Source organism: Pagrus major, chromosome 7, assembly GCF_040436345.1.
Source record: "Pagrus major chromosome 7, Pma_NU_1.0".
Taxonomy (NCBI): Eukaryota; Metazoa; Chordata; class Actinopteri; order Spariformes; family Sparidae; genus Pagrus; species Pagrus major.
This window is the reverse complement of record NC_133221.1, coordinates 26382049-26402464: the sequence shown is the minus strand read 5'-3', so window position 1 is coordinate 26402464 and position 20416 is coordinate 26382049. Positions and strand designations below refer to the sequence as shown.

General features: G+C 40.6%; 1 protein-coding gene across 1 annotated transcript in view; it reads right to left on the bottom strand.

The window, feature by feature from the left end:
• The window catches only part of prex1 (phosphatidylinositol-3,4,5-trisphosphate-dependent Rac exchange factor 1), an 83762-nt gene that overhangs the window by 33302 nt on the left and 30044 nt on the right, over positions 1 to 20416 (bottom strand). The window contains exons 5-13 of the mRNA XM_073469395.1: positions 20127 to 20228; positions 19521 to 19682; positions 15608 to 15741; positions 15157 to 15272; positions 13222 to 13371; positions 8342 to 8489; positions 4083 to 4183; positions 2173 to 2276; positions 1477 to 1526 (exon numbers count right to left, since the gene is read on the bottom strand). Coding sequence (XP_073325496.1) covers positions 1477 to 1526; positions 2173 to 2276; positions 4083 to 4183; positions 8342 to 8489; positions 13222 to 13371; positions 15157 to 15272; positions 15608 to 15741; positions 19521 to 19682; positions 20127 to 20228 — 1067 coding nt within the window. The remainder of the gene's footprint in view (positions 1 to 1476; positions 1527 to 2172; positions 2277 to 4082; positions 4184 to 8341; positions 8490 to 13221; positions 13372 to 15156; positions 15273 to 15607; positions 15742 to 19520; positions 19683 to 20126; positions 20229 to 20416) is intronic.

The window sequence follows — 20416 nt, the reverse complement described above, 5'->3', positions numbered from 1 at the left end:
TGTGGACAAATAGTGCACTGATTGATAATGCAGAGAATGCTTTAAAACAAAATGCAGTTTGAGCTGCTTCCTGACATCATGTGCTGATCAATGATTTTCTGAATCATCCTCTACAGCATAAGACATCTGTGGCATTTCCAAGATTGATTTTATTAGGTTTTTATCTATTTTATTGCATGTTATTATTCTTACTCACTGCATTTTAATGTTATGAAACCGGTGGGCCCTTTGTCACTCAACGAAGTTTAATAAAACAGACGCACAGTTTATGATTGTTTATGATTCATAAAATGCAGTACATCCATCACTCAGAAATTATAATTAATGGTTGCTGTATACAATGCCAATTTAGTGATGGATTAAAAAAAAAGCCTGGCCACATTACATAATATGTGGCTGGCAAGTAGAGGGCTTGCCTTTGTATGTTAATAGGATTTGTCCCTGAACCAAAAGCTCTTTGTTTGCACCAATGGCAACCCCAGGCACTTCAATCAACGGGTGAGTGATGGAGGGAGAGATAGAGGGATGAAGGGGGAAGAGTACGAAGAGAGGGGTGTATGTGTGTGTGGGTATGTTTGAGGGGGTGTCAGAGGGAGACGATGTGTGTTTCCTGCACTTCTGTATGAATACTTCAGTTATGACTCGAGAGTTTCAGGTGGAAAAAACATTTCTGTAAAGTGAGATCATTCTTCCATTTCACAGGACTAATTTCAGTTTCAGGATTACAATTAAATGTTATCTTAACCTTAATTTAAGCCTTAGTTTTTGTCAAGAATTATTATTACAATAAGACTCTAGATTAAACAAACAACTATTGGAGCACTGCATTTTTGACATATAAGAAGTCAGGCAATGGTGTGTGTGTGTATATAATGTATACTGTAATGTTTATATATCCGCGTATGTTTACTGTATATGTAAGCAAGAGAGTGAGAAAGTGTGCCTGTGTGTATGTGTGCGAAAGAGGGTGAGAGCATAAAGGAGAAATTAAAATTGATCGATGAGGTTAAAAACATTTGCAGTCATCATTTGGACTCGCACTTACCTTATGTGAATGTAAAAATGTACTAACATACATACAGCTAGCCCACGGACTAAAAGACAAATGCTTATATTATGTGACTCTCCTTAATCCATTAAGAGCTACCTCATGTAAACCTCCAGTCATGAAGACCTGGCATCCTCACCCTGAACCGAATCATGAACACATTAACCTACAGCAGCTCAAGCCTGGCTGGGAAGCCAAGTTGGAGAGGAAAGAGGTTTGAGGGCTGTCATTCCTGGCAGTACTACTGTTAGTTCAGTCATTACAAAAAGGGTGATGTGGGCCGAATGTGAGCCCTCCATGAATATGCATTCATGCACCTGGAAAGCAGGGAACATTAGCATATCAGGGAGAGGAGGAGGAGGAGGAGGAGGAGGAGGAGGAGGAGGGGAGGGGAGGGGAGAGGAGAGGAGAGAAGGGCAGGTACTTACTTGATGACAGGCGTGTGGAGGCTGTGAAGGCGGCAGTACAGCCTGACGCCCTAGAAGAAAAATGGAGCCGCTGAGTCACAGAACATACACACCTTGGGTAAACATGTACAAGCATGGCTTCAGGATGAGAGATTTAACTGTTGATTGTTGTAGAAAGAGTTACCCCGAGGCTATCGTTTTAGGAGAGCGATTTCAAAACCATCATTTGAACAGTTGTAGGCAGACATAACCAACCTTTATGGCCTGTTTGTTCGAAATTAGGTTTCTGGCTGAGTTTTCTATGGAAGGGATTAGTACCTACACAGATTATATTCAACTGTTCGATGTAATTTTTGAGGTACTTTAAAATTCTCATACAAAGTTTGTTCAATCAACAACACGTAGAGTGAATTTTTGATGTGTTGCTGACACTCCTTGGTCATCAGGTGTTATTTTTTTTATTATTCTATGATCTAATTTGTAAAATGAATTGTATGACTCAATATGAGAGGCATAGATGCAATTTTCAAACACATTGTGCAGATGCCATTAACTCAGCATATTTTCTTTCTAATTTGTTGTAAATTTGACTCTTATTTACGGCGCAGATGAACAACTACTGTCCCTGGAAGAAGTGCCATCTCATTTCCTCCATCTTTTGTTTTACATTTCTTATCCAACACAGACGAGCATATCAAGAAGCAGAGTCATCGTTACCTTCGACATGATGTCCTCCATCTCACTGCGGGCCTTGTAGGTGCCATCGTCGTAGCGGAATCGGTACAACACCTGCTCGTTCTTGAACTGATGCTTGTCTGACACTGAAATATCACGAGAAGAAAATGAAATTTACTTTGTCACTGATGTCTCAGACGTCAACAGCTATAGCCAGATGTTGGCAGTAATATTGTTCTCATCTTGCCAGCTCTGACAAGCCAAGGATGCGTTAGTTGAGAAAAGCATGTTATTCAGTCAGTTACAGTTATACACATGCAGATACATTATACATTACTCCATATTTGTTCTAAGAATGGAGGCATTCTTGTACTGAGTCGACCTCTGAAGAAACTTTGTGGGTTGAGACAAAGCTCAGCTGCTACTATTTTGTCAGGGCCTTTTCAAACAAGCAAGTTTCACAATGTTTAGAGAACAGCGCAGCATAAGGTCTTAAATGTATTCTGTTGCTAACTTTTTTCCACATGTAATTTGCTGTCGGTATTGGGCTAAGTACAGACAAGAGAGGCAAGAAGCAAAAGTTTAGGGGAAACACTGCAGTTGTAAATTCATGTCTGAGACTCAAAAATTTAACATAGCAGACAGCTGCCAATTCCCATAAAATCTCCCAGCTCGCATTAATAAACAACCCCAAAACATGTTCTTATTTATCATTTATATAATCCAACACAGAAAAATGACTATACATACACACAAACAGATGTCTGTTTGGAGAAGCTAACAGTGAAATCTGACAAATGGAGGCAGTTTGGTTCCACCACAACAAGCTGGCATGGGCCCAAACAAGCTGCTGCTTTTCTCAGTCTAGACTGAAAATGCCCCTCATAAAACCAAAGGCACCACACAATCAGCGATTGTAAAGTATCAACTGTGGAATTTAAAGCACATGAAATGATAGCTGAATTATTACGGGAGCAAAGAAGATGTCAAAATTGTAAACATTCAAGTTTGAACTAGCGTGTTTGAGTAGTTCAAACATGTACAGTTGATTGGACAAAGTTTGCATTACGTACTATAAAATGAATGCGGTTGACTGTCTCTGTTTTTATGTGTCTCTTCCAAAACAAATGCATGACTCAGGAACGGTGCATGAACAGCTTCAATTTGCCACTCTGTCACATAACCTCTTTTTGTCTGATTTCTTTTCACTAACTGGTGACACCTACGCTTTGCCTGCAGGCCTCAATCCTCTCCGGTTTGCCCACAAAGCCTAACTGGAGTCCCACAGAGCCCTGCATGTCATCATTGTATCTCTCTGTGGTTGTTAGCTACTGTGCGGGAGGATTTCAAGGGATTTTCCACAGGTACTGAGGAATCTGAACATTGATTCTCAGCAAATTTCCCTGACAGGTTGGTGTGTATAAATCATGATATTGGTTTGTACTTACAGTACTTTGTACAAATACCTCTTCCACAATACTCTAGACAACTGCATTAATTCATTTTTTATAGCTGTTTGTGTATTTGTGTGTGTGTCATTTCTCAATGCATAATTCAGTTTAGTGGATCTGTGAATGTCACACTGGAGACAAAATCATGGGAGAGGAAATAATGCGAGGCACATTTCCAGAATTTGTTATCACCAGACAACGTCTTTGGACCAGAATATTTTCTACCCTAAAACGTGAGCTGCAATGGGACGTAGAGGATATATTCACAACATGAATGAGTCAAACAATTATTGAAGGAAAATGTGAATCAGAGAAAAAGAGAGGCAGTAAAACAAGCAAAAAAAAAGAGATGACTTTGATGTTTTTTGAAAACAAAATAAAAAACATGACAAGGGGAAAAGGATAAATGAATAGTAGACAATGGAGGTTTAACAAGCTGAGAAAACCAGAGTGAGAATAAGTAAATGAGAGAGAAAAATAAAGGACTTTGATTTGTCTCACCATGGTGTATGATGCCATTTTCCAACAAGGCTTGTCCCAGGTTCACTCCTTCGTCAGGCTTACTGATCTCTCCGCTCTCTATCAGCCATGACACAAACTCACTGGGAACACAAGACAAAAAAAAGCATATGATGAGGCCTGGTTTCTTAAAACTTAAATTTGTTCACGGTTTTTGAAATTGTCACCAGCCATGCTGACATGGGGCTCCTTGCTGTGCTATTTTTCATGGAAGTTCACAGAAATCACCTGGCAGACACAGTGTGGGTGTGTTGATACAGTTGGTATGTTTGAAAGAATCTTTCATATTCTTTCATGAAGCCTCTCATGCTCATGGCTCAAGCTTAATACTCAACATTACACCAACTCATAAAACATGCAATTCTTCCCTTCATCCCACATCATCAAGAAACTGAAACAATTCCAGTTGCCTACGATGTAGCACAATTACCATGACCTGGATGACTGAGAACCTTCATCTACAATTCTTTCCTTGTTCTGTGGGATCAGCATCAAGATTAACATCTAATTAAAAATAAAAGAGTTAATGTGAAGAAATGATTTTTGACACCATTTTATAACATTAGTCTTGGCAGTGGTACATATATAACCTTATCTGTAACACCTTTGTATAGGAGCAACATTGTGATATTATTGACTCCAGCAGGGGACTTCAGGACAGCTCAGTCTTCAGCTGACAACTGCATCTTTGTATTTTGGTTAATCAAATCCTCAGTAGAACTGCACTGTTTTTTATGGATTTACAGTTTGTTGTCAGAGTCTACATTATGTGCTATGAACATGCACAAGTCCACCGATGAGGGAATAAAATAATGTGAAGTTCAGGTTGCTGCTTTAGCAAAGGCAGCAGCACTACCAGCGACAAAGACACTGCGGAACCAATTGCTTACTGATCCATCCTGAAGCTGAGCTTCCCTTCAAGTTCATCACTGAGAGCCTTGCGCAATACAACATGTTGACACTGTGCAAGGCTCTTAGGCTCTTTGAGCTATTAAGTCTGTCAGTATGACATTTAAAATGGTTACAGTGGTTTCAATGAACGACTTAAACCACAGGCCCAGACAGTGCATTTACGCTACACATTCAAAGAAAAGTTTATCCTTTTCTTTTCTGCGACAAATATATCTGAGGCTTTGATCCTGTACATGCATTAACCCTCTAAATTTAAGCACTTCAGCTGTGCTTCCTTCTTGTCACGCCCAGTGTGTGCTGAACTAATGTTTGAAGGAGAAAATTACATTCTCGCCTTCTTCGTCTTTCATGCTGCTCAGTGAAATCACTTCCCCAGATAATGATGAACAGTGAATTGGAAAAAGTGTGTGTGTGTGTGTGTGTGTGTGTGTGTGTGTGTGTGTGTGTGTGTGTGTGTGTGTGTGTGTGTGCGTGCGCGTGAGAGAATTCCTTGATTGAACATTCCAGCACCGGAATCTTTTTGAAGCATGTGTGAAAAATGTGTATTTATGTGTGGACTTTCAGGCAGTCATGCAAAGGATGTACGATTCTTCGTGTGATCACTTAGAAAGCGTAAATGTGAAGCATACAAGGTGTGCGGGTGTGTGTGTATGTACCGTATATGAAGTCAACCCACAAGCATATGATTTCTGTGTGATCATGCAGAAGTGTGGACACCTTGAGCCATTTGAGCCGCCTGCCACTAGTCCTTTTTGTTTGTCTGAAGCACAAAAGGAATATTTTATCATAATTTATCAGTTTTTTTTGTCCTGCCAGGTGCAAGTTATAATCTGTATGGCCTGTGTGTGTGTGTGTGTGTGTGTGTGTGTGTGTGTGTGTGTGTGTTCTGTTTAGCGAGGTCAGTCCCAAAAGGCTTTTCCTTTTTTTCCTGAGTCTCGAAGAAAATGTGTTTTCATGCCAACATTACTGGTGCGTGTGTGTGTTCATTATCTTCCTGTATGTTCATGTCCAAGCTTGTGGCTGTTAATTGACATTGACAGGGGACAGTGAATGAGAGGGGATATTGGGTGCGTGTGTGTGTGTGTGTGTGTTATGTAAGAGTCAGGTTAATTTTGGACACAGAACTGAAATTAATACGATGTGCAGCAATGGTGTGTGTGTGTGTGTGAGTGAGGGAGAGAGAGAGAGAGAGAGCAAAGAAGAGAGAACTGTGTGTCTTTGTAAAAGCATTATTGATGACATTTTAGTTCGAAACAGAGAGAAAAAACTCTTTTCAAGAGAGCACTGAATTTGCTAGGCTTGGATAAACAACTGCTGTGTCCCAATTACACACTACATACTTGTTGTATAAAGAGGACAGTATATACTAATCTTGATAGATTCTGTTTTTGCAGTAAGTATAAAAGAAATCAACATTCATTTACTGCTTTATACTGACAGAATATTACACAATGTGCTTGTCATTGTATCAATCATCAATCAAACTGCAACTTTAGAATGTCAGCACCAATTAAAATTCACAAAAAGAAAACAAAATGTTTTTTCAAACCCCTTTTTCTAAGATCTTCCTGGAGCCATCTTACCACCATTTGCCATTTATCTTAATTAGTTTGTTTCCCACTCTATTTTCTTTGTGCCTATCATTGTGGGACAACAGCGTGCATCAGCAACATCATATGTATCCTGACTTTTTATAGTGTACTTTATATTGTAACATTTACACTGCAGTATGGAATTGGGACACAGCTAATGTATTTTCCCTCATAGGGTAAATAAAAATACATTGAAAACCGAAAGCTGAAGGAACAGAAGTTTACTCAGAAATGGGGCATGAAGATTTGACTTGAGTTGAGATCTAATTCCATCTCTTCTTCTTTTTAACGAAAGAACATTTGGAAAGGATATTTCACCACTTTAAATCCCCACAAGTGATGCTAGGCACGCACTAACTCAACCAAAAAAGTAGCAATAAGAAAATGTAAAATGTCCATTTTGCAAAGTAGATAGCAGACAGGTAATGGAATTATGCTATCAAGACAACACGGTGCTATCAACCGGCAGTCAGCCTCTCTGTTTAATGCAATAAGCACTTAAACTACATCTGCTGCTAATTTCATCAGAAAGACAAATGCTGAGCTAATGCAGGTTGCACTCATGGGCAGGAAATGACTGAGTGATAAAGCGAGGAAAGTGGGAGAAAGTGAACAGAGAGTGAGGGAAAGAGGCAGACAATCTAGACTTAGACCACATGGATGAGTCAATGGAGGGAGTATGTGGTTGAGAAAGGATTGTCAGAGAAAAAAAAACTCCATGTTGGCAAACACTGGAAATTGAACAGGCCTGACAGCTACTGTTCTGGCACTGACTCTGAACTCTGACCTACAAGAGAAAACATGACCCTCCCATGAGGTTATTATTAATGCACTGTTCTTAATACAGTAAGCACAGACAGGGAAGAGGAGTGCTGAATGCTTACACATACGGTCTAGTAGGATGTAATTCCTGGAAGGATCCAGACCGCCTTGTGAGGTACATCGGACATTGAGAGGAAAACACCCAGACAAGGACTTCATATGACGCCACCAAGATGGAACACGTCTCCCAGAAACACCATTACATTTTTGAGCAAGTCATTAAATTCCCTCCTTGGCAGCGGTTGAATGCAGTGTTATCGTCCACTACATTTACCTCAGAAAAAAAATATCTCAGATGGGGGACGCATTTAATGATTTGTAATACACTAAGAGGCCCTGTTGGCAGTGTTGCAGATATTAATGGTTGCTCCCTGGTTTCTCTTATACACGACCAATCATCAGTCACCATCCTCGTCTTGCCTTGTTTTATTTTTTGTCTCTCTAAGATTGTGCCGAATAGAATTTAATTGCTGGATCTCATGAGTGCTGGTGTGTATGTAGACCGACTGGGGGAAACTTAACCAGTCTCTCATTGTCTATTCATTGCATTGAAACATCAAGGGGACAGAAGGAGGGGTGGCTTGTTGCGGAGCCTCAGTTGAAGGTCCTCTGCTAATGAAAGTCTTGGTGTGTGAGTGTGTGCTCGATGATATGAGTGTGTGGGGAGCAACTTGGGCCTTTCTGTGACCCGTGAGAGGAGACTATGAGGGGGGCTCATTACCGAGAAGAGCATGTAGGGATAAAACAGTTTGGGCATTTTGCCAGGACTTGGGGAGACTGGATCCCAGCTCTTTTGAAAACCTGCTGATCTTATGTAACAGCAATTTGTAAGGATCCCCTTGTGAACAGCACAGCAATGCAGTCACATTCTTGGAACCTAGAGAAGCCAGGCACTGAGGAAGCAAAAAAACTCACTTTCCCATGAAGCACTTGGGTACAATGCTAAGCTTCCTGCGTCTATCCTTGATCAGGTGCCGACTCTTGGTCATCATCATGTGGTAGAGCTTCTCCCCCTTCTCTGCAATCATCACATAGGCATCCCGCTCCATTCCCAGTTTGAGACCTACAAAACAAAAGAAAAACACAAGTCAGATCCAAGTAGATGTGTTTTTAACAGAGTTGACAACAAAGGATATGAGAATGGAAATAAATGACCAAACAAAACATAAGTCCAACACAGCAACTGTATTGCAAAGCCAAAATACAGCAGATTAACGACGGGTACATTTCAACTTGCTTTCCATGGCTATTTACACGTATCAAACTTCAAAGGCGAATGCTGTCATGGTGCTGTTAGAGGAGACAAACAGGCCTTTGCCTGGTCGGCCCTTTTGTGTTCTGGTATTGTGCAGATGGACTGAAGCCAGGAGCTGAGCATGGCGGCTCGGGTCTGCCACAACCTTCTGAAACCAACCCAGATGTTAATCTCGCCGAGACAAGTAGTTTTTTAGTCAAGTTCAGGAGGGCAGTGTGATCTGATCTTGTTTCTGTGTTGGTTTGTGAACTATTATTCCTCTTTTGTAAAGCAGAACATGTGAGGGCCCATTGTAAGGCCTGCTGCCACAGTGAAACCTCTTCAGGGAGTACACTGCTTGAGCTACTTAACATCATTGTGGGGTTTGATGAACTTCTGAACCGCAGTGTGATACCGACTTGGGGCATCTTGAGTCTGCTGCACTGCGACTCCCTAAGCTGCTTAACTCTACAGAGAGGCTGCTGAACTCCACTATAAAGTATTCTGATTTATTGATATATTTGTGACACCAAAAGAACTGACTTGGCTTCTTCATCATTTATCAGCCACTTTGCATTCTCCGAGGGCTCTGACACACAAGTTGACAGTTGGCAGTCATTTACCATTGTGCCTGTGAGCATTCCTGACTGGCTGAACAGTGAATTCACCCATTTCTTGCCACTTCTAATCGTTTTGCCTTAAAGAAGATAGGTGACTTTATTGTTCTTCCTGTGACGTTTTTGGACTACAAATACAAACAGCTGACTACGCATTTCCTCTCATGCAGCCACAGAATGTATGTGCACGCTGGTGGTCTGTTGGCATTTGGCTGTAGCCTTTTCATTGACTTCATCCGCAAGCTTGAACAGAGGGCAACGGAAGGCATTTGATCAGCTGGCCTTTGTCAGTAGTTGTTAGACTTAGTTGTAGTTAGACTTCAAGTGCTGGGGTCCTTAAAATTTTCTCATTTTCTTTACTTTCTAGGGGCAGAAATCTCTAGGCACCAGATGATTTGATTGGATTCAGGGGGCTATGGTGTTATAATGAAACAATTATCTATGCATCTTGATGAATCAAACATTTTGATTTCTAGACATGATTTATTCTTTCTAACTGTGTGACTACTACCTACTTTTAAAACAAAGTAATGATCACATGACATCGGTAATGATCCATTATTAAAAAAAACATATGAATTCAATTCCATTATCTTCATTATCTTTAGAGGACAAGAAACGATTGAATAAGGTGGCGCACACTGCATCAACAATCACTGGGTGTGATCCTGCACCTCAAGTAAAACTCTTTAAAGCTAGATTACAAAAAAAGGCCTTAATGTTTTAAAGGACTCCTCCCACCCAGCTAACAGCCTTATTTATTTTCTCAACGCTCACAAAAGACTGAAAAGTATTCAGACCAGATTTCAGAAAAGCTCATATCCAGAAGCTGCCTGCCTCCTTAACACTCTTAATTCACCCCTGGAGGCTACTCGGTAGCCTCCAGGGGTGAAATATTGGGCAGGTAGCAAATATTTTTGCTTTATTATGCACTTGATGCAGTTTATCTAGTGGCTCATTCATGTTGCAGCTAATCCCCTCTATGGATGCTAGTGTGTGTGTTTTTTTATGGCTTACATTTTAATTTACGTTCCTGCTCAAACCGTTTTAGTTTTTTTATGTATTTATTTTACTCATCAGATTTAAACTTATCTGTTCACACACGTTTTATGAGTGAGTGGTTCCCTTGTCTGTGTTTGGGTGAGCTCACTGAGACAAATTCCATTCAATTACGTTGATATGAAAATAAAGTATAGAATCTTGAGTCTTTAGTCACTTTTAGCCACCCTCACCAAAACTTCAGAATGTAAACATGATTCACGTGTTTTACGTCCATTACGTTTGCTCATCCACTTGGTTCAGCCATAAAGAATGCAAAAACTGTCCAGTGGAAAGTGCAATACAGTTGAAAACAAATATCTATTATGCTGCATTATGCAACAAGAAGCATTTGAAGGTAGAAAGTTAAATGTCTGGGTTGAAGTCTGCCCACTAAAAAGTTGTGAAAGGGATGAGACAAACAATGTCTGAGGTTTCACAGCTAACTCTTGAATCCAGTTTTCCCATTGAGTCTTTGGGGTTCTGCACTGGCAGCCTGTGATGGAGGTGGGGTTATATTACATTTGACAGCAGCTGGAGTCGACTTAAACAATGAGTGTCATTGAACAACAGACGGGGGCCTGTGAGGAGCAGAGGCCCCCCTCAGCTTCTGGTCCAGCTGTCAGAGTTCGTCTTGTACTGCTCCTTGTCTTCCTCCTGAGCTAATACCCTATCGCATTATCTGACCCACGCATTTTCCCTAAACTTCCATGAAAACAGTGATAAGACAAAACACCTCCAGCTGGCAGTTGCTGAACAAGGAAAGTCTTTAGAGTGGGTTCACGGGTAACACATGGAAGGGCCGCAGCGATACATGGAAAATGTCACATTAAACAGGGCGTGTCTGGAAAAGAATTGATGCATGAAGGGAAAAAAGGGAAAAAAATCTTTGCCAGGATTTATTGCAGTTAAACTTTATCATGTAGCTGTCTAGACTGTAGTAAAGAGGTTGAGAGAAAGGTAAGCACCCTGAGAGCAGAGTATACTGTAGAGTGGGTGATAGAAAGGGAGAGTGTGGGGAAATTGGGCACTGTGACTGATCTGGCATCTGTTAGCCTCAGGTCGATTTCCGCCGGGTTGAAACGTAACACCACGAGCTGCAGCACACTCCTTCGTACTTGTTTGTACTCTGAACCTCTTTCATCACAGGATCCGATGCTGGTGACGTCAAACTCTGCTGTGGATGCTTATTTAGCATAAAACTAGACTGGCTTATTTACAAAAAGGCAAATGTTTATATTGACAGTTATGCTTGGCTAACGTGCAGCCAAACCTTTAAGCATTCTGTCGTTTTTAGCCAATTCATGTTCAAAAAAGCCATCAATGCTATCAGGTGACCTGTTGTGTACCGCCCAAAATCTGGTTAATGCCTTTCACACTGTCTAATGCACACAACATAACAAAGACAGATGGCCAGGACTGAACAGGTGGGAACACTTTTAATGGCAAAAGAGGGAAGTTGCACGATGAAGGGAAAACAAGTTAATATCAGCTTACATTACTAATCTCAAATCAGTGGGATGGGGCTGTGTAAGGCTTATTTAAGATCAGTGAATGAAGTGCATCCCTTTGTGGATTTCTTTGGGTGAGACTAATTCTACACATTTATTCTAAGCTAGTACCACATCTTAAATGTGTTAAATTACTGCAAAAACTGCTAAAATAATACAATTCTCTTTTCTTAACTCACTCTTTAAGTCTGTTCGCTCTCTTGTGGTAAAAATAGATCCAGATTAATTAGAGATGTGTATGACGTAATTGAGCTTCACTTTGCTTAACAAGGGAATGCTTTTCTATTTTAATCGTTTGACCAAGATGCTGTTTTTAGCACAGCTGTTGTTTGTAAATGAGGCATTTGATTCATCAGTCACTTGCCAGCAAGGGCTTTGATTAGTCAGATACATCTGCTGCATTGATTGTCTGAACGTGAAGAACAGGTTGCTGTAGCAGCCTCTGCATGGTGCACAGGTCAACTACAGACGTCATGTCACCTAAGCCTCTATTTACAAAACAAAAGCAGACAGCTTGTTCAAGGTGGGACATAACCATAGGACACAAACACTGTATCCAGGTCACAAGCACATCCAAAGTCATTACTGTGCGCCAGCTGAGGGGGCCTTGATAGTTTGTGAATCTAAGGTGACAATGACATGTAGGGCAACATACAATGGGTGCAACAGCAGAAAAAGCCTCACATCTGCATGACTACATCTACAAATCAGGAATGAAAGACTGATTTGTAGATGTAGTCATGCAGATGCGCGGCTTATATACATATACACATATATATATATATATACATATATATATAAAGAATGATGATCTTCAAGATCAAGAAAGCAAATAGAGTAGAAAGCAGAGGGTGGAGAGAAGCTGATGGCACTTCTACTACACCCAGTTGCCAATTTATGAGGTACAGCTAGCTAAAACATGAAAAAGACATTTTTACAACAGTCCTGCAGGAATTCCTTGTTTAAACTGTTTTAGACATTCAAGTTGATGATTGTTTCAATTCAATTTCCCTGAGGGAGTCATCCCAACGGGATCAATAAAGCGAAGTCTAAGTCTAAGTCTAAGTCTGTTTTGGAGGACATAGTTTGGGGTGTTATTGAACTGCATTGTCTTGTACAGACAGGTCTTTCTATAATTTTGTTTTCTTTTTCTTTTCTTTTTTTTTACAATTTTATGACACTCTAACTCTGATATGAATAAATAATTACTCACACCTGTAGGTTCCCTTGCAAATCATGGTTGGTGGTGCTGTGTCTTTTTAAAGCAAGATTACAAAAACAACTGCATTTTCCATGAGGGGGACTCTGGTATAAAAACAGAGTATTTCCGGTTTTGTGCTGTCTGTCCCATAAAATCGAAGGATATTAAATTTGCCATCAAAAAGTGTTACTCACTCTCTCTCTGCTCCCGTTCCCTTAAGATGGCGTCCAGCCACTTCTGCTTGTCCTCTGCATTTTTGGCCATGCAGACGAACCACTTGTTTTTAGCCGTGTTGTGGATCTTCCAGCCGTTAGTCACTGTGTAGTTGTTGCTGTGATAGTCAGCTGTGGGCGGGAAAAAAAATCTAATAATTAATTTCTAAAATGGGAGAGGGTTCATCATGAATAACATTAAAGAGTTTGTTACAGAACAGGTTCAGCCAATATTTGAATATATCTGACCTACATTGGAATGGCCTTTAGGGTTTAAGAATGTAAACAAATCATCTAATTAAAATAAAATCAACTCCAGAAAATTATCTTTCTGGTTCACTTTTTTTTGTCACGCTTGTTTTTCTTTCTTCTTTTGTTCTTGTGTTCCCTTTAGGCTTTTTCATTTGGAGAAAAAAAAACCACAGACACAAACACACCATGTTAACACTGACCTCAGTGGTAAGTAAAGGAAGTAATGAGTATAATCAAATTACAAAGATGTTGCATAAGTTAACATCATTATACCTCTAAAGAGGATTTACTACTTGAGCTATGATTTACAAGCCAATTAAAAAAGATAAACATGATGAACCATGAGAGCATCATGAGTAAGAGACCATCTTCCCACTGACTCAACACATTCTCTTCTCGTACTCATTTCTAATTTTATCATCCATTTAGCTGCAGGTGAGCAGCTACTGAATAATGAATGGCCACTGGTAATGGGGTGCATTAGTCTCACACTCAAAGGTCATATAAATAGATCTGATACTTTGGGCCCCACAGGGAGCAGCTCCTGCTGATCTGGGAGATCAGGGATACACATACGACTGTGTTGAGCCTCTTTTTAGCCGCTGGGATGGATACAAGTAAAATCTTATGTACTTATTAAGTACATGCTGAGATCTGGTGGGGCATTTATCAAGACAGGGAGATGTATAAGTCAGTAAAGGTGAGGACATTTAGTTTTTTTAAAAGGCTTTCCATTCCGTTTACAAGAAATTAAGCCTTTTTAATTGTGTGTCTTTAGATTGTAGAGGATTTTGTGCAGTTTATGAAATCTGGGTTATCACTTCTTATTTTTGCAATAGGAACTTGTTTCCATCCAGTCTATCAGCAGAAAACTCCACCACTCGCACATGTTATCTCTTTTACACTTAGTTTTCAGATAATCTGTGTTCTAGGAGTTCAAATACATTCGTATTTTCAGTTTGCCACCCTGAAAATGTGTATAAGGCATGTTTTTCTTTGTGGTTTCCCCTTCAGCAGCCTAAATGTGACAGCCAGCAGCCAACATGCAGAAAAAAAGGTCATGTGAGCTTGCAAAATATTCTGCCAGCACAGAAGAGAAAAAAAAGAGGAAACGTGTGAGAGAGGAAGATGAAGTGTTTCTACACCGGTTGACAACGCGTACCAAGCCCAGTGCGGTGCCTCGCAACAAACCACAAAAGCAACGTGAACTGAGTGACGACCGTATCACGACGAGCCTGCAGATGAGTTTCTCTTTGGCTTAATATAGAGAGCTCGTCAAGTTTATCACCTAGCTCGGGCTTGCTTTTGCACCTCAGATTTGTATCAACACCTTTACCCATTACTGAATAGCTGACATCAAAAGTTTGTACATGAGGTTTGCGAGCTACATCCTGTTTGAAAGTAGGTGCAAGTATGATGCTCCACCCAAACTGTCAACAAGTACCTGATTCAGATCCAACCAACAGTTTCTACAAGGCACGGTTTCATGAACTAAGACATAAAAAGAAAAATGAGTGAATTTATTATTGTTATTGCAAAATTTAATTTTCTATATTCCCTGGGATATCAAAGTGAACTAATTAAGGGCTTGGTTAACATGACAACTTCATCAGAAATAAGCAGATATTTACTCTCCAAAGGTAACACTGCTGGGCAAACACAAACCTGTTCCATCTTCCACATTTTCCACCTCCATCACCTCAGTGTTGATTCGGCCTCTGAACACATAGAGGGGCCCGTTGATAGACTTGGTCCTCTTGGTGGACTTCTTTCCAGAAACCCTAGGAAATAGGACGACACTGTGGTTATACTCGGCAGGGAAAACATCCGTTGATGCCAGTGCCACAGCAAGAAAAGAACCTGTGTCTGCAACACACAGACACTCATAAACACACGCCTATGGAGAAGCGTACACATGTAGTTGTTTTTGTTTTTCCTTGCATACTAAAAACCCATCTACACGAACAGGAATGTGGAAATTTGCTCCAATTTTCCATGTCTAGCTTCTTTCCAGTTGTCAGTCAATAAAAATATTTTGAATGCTTTCTTTTTACTCTTGTTCTACTTAGACTTGTGGTTAGCTGCCGCTTAGTCGTCTGGAAGTCACCTTTCTCACCTGGATTTCCTCTTACAGTAAACCAAAAGGTTGTCGAACAAGAAGAAAACACGTTCCTGGATGTTGCCTGCTGAGATTTTAAGGAGATTTCCATGAAGAAGCAACTCTGTGCAAATATCTGTCAGGTTGGTTCCCTGAAAAAAAATCAAAGAATGAAACGGACATTAGCTACTGACATTATTATTGTAAAAACATTAAGAGTTACACAGCTTCAGATTTTCATCCATCATATACAGATATACTGGGCCATTTGTCCAGCGCCTTCATGCTCAAGTGCTGCAACCACAGTTTACTTTATTTGAGCAGAGTGTGGAAATTCTCAGTCTAAATTGGGGAGCTGCAAAGAACACAATGTTGCCTGTATCAAAACTTGAAGAGTTCACAACCTCAGTAAAACAATATGAAATCCAACTTTGACATTGTGAACAATTTGTTTTCATTCCGTCATCAATGATAGGAAGGAGTAAACACAGCTGCCCTCCACCCATCTCCAATGAAACAGCACACTGTTCACTGCCAGGACAGTTGGCCACAATCACTAACAGCATTACCAAAACTTAGCCTTTCTGGCTGACACAGTAGCTAAGCTTTCCAACATTTCTACAGGGTAGTATCAAACTGGAGTTTTTAGCAATCAATAATGTTTTGGTTAATTGGAGGCAATAAACAAAAAAATGACTAGGCAGCTCTGCAAAACTGTTACCTCGGCCTTAATATAGTTTCCTGTGGGACCACAAACAAAGCATTTGTATTCTGACAGGATGTAAACAAATATTCACATAAGCTACAATACAAATGCCTCATACATACACATAAAAATACAGCTGCACATGGACAGAGGAAGGGAATGCATGACTCATATCATAGTTCAGACTGTAGGTGGAAGTGCTCAAGCCTTATTCTGATCCCTGCAATGAAACCTGATCAAATGCTTTGTACGTCTGTCATGCCAAAGGGGGGATTTAAAAACTGTATTATGAAAGCCAACTCAACTCCACTCTACTTATTCAGGAAGATGTATTATGTTACTCTGCAGCCCACCACCTTCACAGGATGTGATTGAGTCTTTCTTAAAAGTCGTTTCTGGTCAGCTATCAAACACCACAACTATCCAACCATCTTTTTTCTTTACAAAACAGTGTGAAGGCCAATGTCACAAACCACACACTCAAACAATTACAATGCTTCTCTGTTCAATATATTTGCCATATTTTCTGTACTGTATTGTCTGAATATATTATTCAGAGATGAAGTGGTCTCTAAGTACTGAGCCATTTCTCATATTAAAGCTGGAATTTAGAAAACGAATATTTAGAAGTGGTTTATGAACCTTTCAGTCTTTGTTAATGAGGCTGTTAACGTCAATCTGGAACTGTCAAAAAGCAAAAGCAAAAAGCATGGTGGATGGTGACTTAAGTGAAAGTGGCTCTAAAAATCATGACCAATTCCTTAAACTATTTAGGTATCATTAGTTTTACAAATTCAGTGTTTTTCGCATTTCCAATTCTGGAACTGAAACTGCTTTCATGGGTCAGATACATGCCTGAGCAACCATGCACTCACATGTCTCTGCCCAAGTTAGGAATGAGAGATGAAACTATTTCTAACTATCAAAATTCGAACAACCATGGAAATATTAAAGGATTTAATTTGACGTGGATAACTCTCAAGAGTCCATGAGCAGGAGCAGGTTAACATTCTGCCCACCAAAGCTGTCAAAACAGGGCTGCTAAAACAAAATAAAGTAACCAAGTTAAAACACATCTCATTACTCTTTGTTAAACGGATCATTCCACTCCAAATCATCTGGAACTAAATACACCCATGTGTGGACTGGGGACAACCTTCCGCCTTTGGCTTGCAGAGTACCCATCACCCCCCACCACATCCCCACAGGCACACACACTTATACGTCAGATTTGGACTTCACTGTTGTCTTTGATGTTTCTGACATGGGTCCACCGGGGACCAATGGAAACCCCCACCGGCCACACTCAATGTTGAGCGTCCATAATTGATTCCCATGAGTCTGTATTTATGATGGATGTTCATCACTGCAGAGTTCAGAGAGAGAAAAATGATTCTCTGAGCTTTTCTTAAGGTGCATACCGCCAAGGTCTGGGGAGGGGATCGTGTTTCAGACGATCAATTCAACTTCATGTTAACTGCACTGAGCTGAGGTGGGGGTGGGAGTGTGTGAGAATTCAGAGGGCATGCTTTTACCTATGTGTGTATATCTTGCCGTGTGTGTTTGCATGCATGTGTACATTTTCCTGCATTTATAATGTATGTGTAAACATGCAAGTATAAGAATACATGGGGTGAGTGTGAGTGTGAGTGTGTGTGTGTGTGTGTGTGTGTGTGTGTGTGTGTGTGTGTGTGTGTGTGTGTGTGTACGCAGTGTATCTGAGCAGCGGTAATGCGTCTGGGCCTGAATCGGCACTACTGGCGTCCTCTTCCATTAGGGCTAGAGGTGATTAGCCTGAAGAGTGGCTGGAGAGAGGCAAGAAGAGCGAGACTAATGCTGAAAAGGCTGAGGGGGCAGGGTCGGGGTGAAGTGCCTGTCTGAGCATTGTTCTGAGGAAGAGACAGAGAAATTGCCCGTCTTGAACAGCAAAAATGATGGTCTGTTAGAGGTTTATCCATTAATGAATCAGATATGCATCTAATAGAAGAAACAAGTTGCACTTTGGCTGTAACCTAATGGCTGGTTAATGACTACTATCACTTGAGTTCAATAAACATTTGTGTTCATCAGCCCATTATTAACCCTATTACCAATCTAAAGTAACTCACAGTGATGCTACTTGCATTAATCTAACAGTTATTTCCATTATTCACTATTATTCCAACTATGCAAACAATCAATTTATGTATAAAAAAATCAGTAATGAAAAATGCTCATCACATCTTCTAAGGTGACATCGTCAAATTCATTGTTTTGTTTAAATAAACGTTCAAAACTGAATTTTTTAATTTCAAATTGTCTTCAAATTTAAGAAACTGGAACACAACAGTTTTTTTTATAGTTTTGCTTGAAAAATGCAAAACTGATCAATGATCAGAATCATTGAATAATTTTTCAATCTACTGCTCTGTTTCTTAGGCGCTGCTTACATGTGGTTTTGGGGTAAATTTGTGCCATAAAACAAAAGGAAGGGGGACATCCTGGTGGCAAATACACAGACCATCAAAAAAACACACACATACTTGATTAATTAGAACAAGAGGGACCAGAAAATACTCTGTGTGGTTATTTACTGTCAACATACCCAAGCTCAATAACCATTTCTTGTTTTCTGTTATGGTGGTGTACAATCATTCAGGTCGTATGGTGACATTTTTCTGATGGAAAGGGGAGAAAATGGGTCTGTTTTGGCAAGCAGATAGTGGGATGTCCCAATGGGGCCCACTCTCTGGTTCCATCCTTGAATGTTCTTCCTTTCCCCCCTTCAAATGTCCCCTCGTATAACCCTCTCAATGCATGTGAGACGAGAGCTCTGCTTCCTAGGTTTCTTCTGATTGGGCAGTATGCCCATTGGCATCCCTATTGGCACCCTGTGTGGGTGGATTGTCCCATTGGTGCCTGCTAAGACAAGGCCTCTGTTGTGGTGAGTGAGGGAGGCGTGAAAAATGCAGTGGACCCTTCGCTCGGCTCCCAAGCCCCATCCATGGCCCCTGTGCTCAGAACTGTGATTTGGCTGCAATGGTGCTTAACTCTCAAGATAGATGGAGACCATGATGGTTACGGTATTTCTAAAATAAGTCAGGCTGTTTTTGTCGTGGTTATGTTACAGGACTTTCATTTCTTCCTTTCGCAGAAATCTTGTATGAATCATAACTGTGTTCCATTTAGATGGTCTTCTTTCGAAACATTTCTCATTCCCCCTCACTCTGTATTTCTTGCTCTCACCTCCCAGCCCTCGATGTGGGACTGCAGCTGCTCCAGAGCCTCCAATTTTTCCATCTGCCGCTTGGTCTCATTGATGTTGGAGCAGACAGCCTTCATGGCCTGCAGAGCCTCTTCCACTGCAGGATAATCAGCATGCTTCTTAGGGGTCCGCTTCAGCAGTTCCTAGGTCAGGGAAAAGGTAGTGGGCTAAGTTTTAAAACATAAACTGTAGAATTTCCAGAAGCAGGCAGATTCAGAAAAACACATTAGTCTTAAAGGGGAATTAAGTATTTTGTGACCTTTGGTAACAACATCTTTTCTACACGAGTCCAAAACCTGCCACCCCCACATTCGGAAACACTAGTAGGTGGGGAAGATTGGGTGCCTTGAAATACTAGTGGGTATAACGCTCAGAAATGCCTGGCCGAGTCATGTAAAATGAGTCACTGGTATTGATCAACATAGATACATGCATTTTGTATCCATGGAGGGAGGTGTCAGATTGTAGCTAGAAATCATGTTGATTAAGTTTGCAGATAGTCTGAGCAGGTTGTGGATAAGCCAAACAGAGCTGGTGATATCATTTGATCATGGCATCATGACATCAGTGCATAAGTTGTAAAGTACCTTCAGCAGCAGAGGGTACTTGCAGATCCTCTGAATGGGGGTGAGAAGGTAGCCCTCCAGGGGAATATCTGTGCTTTTCTTCCCTCCGAGTAGCATACAGTGCTGAAGAAGTGACGCAAACCAAACAATATTACACACCAATGTACACCAAGACACATGAAATATTTAATAAAAGAAGGATTATGTGCACAGCCAGACAGGAAGAAAGAAGTTCTGCCTGAAAAGCAAAAGATTTACAGTTACAGTTAGAATGAATGAACATGAATACCCCAAAAAAAAGGTCTGAACTT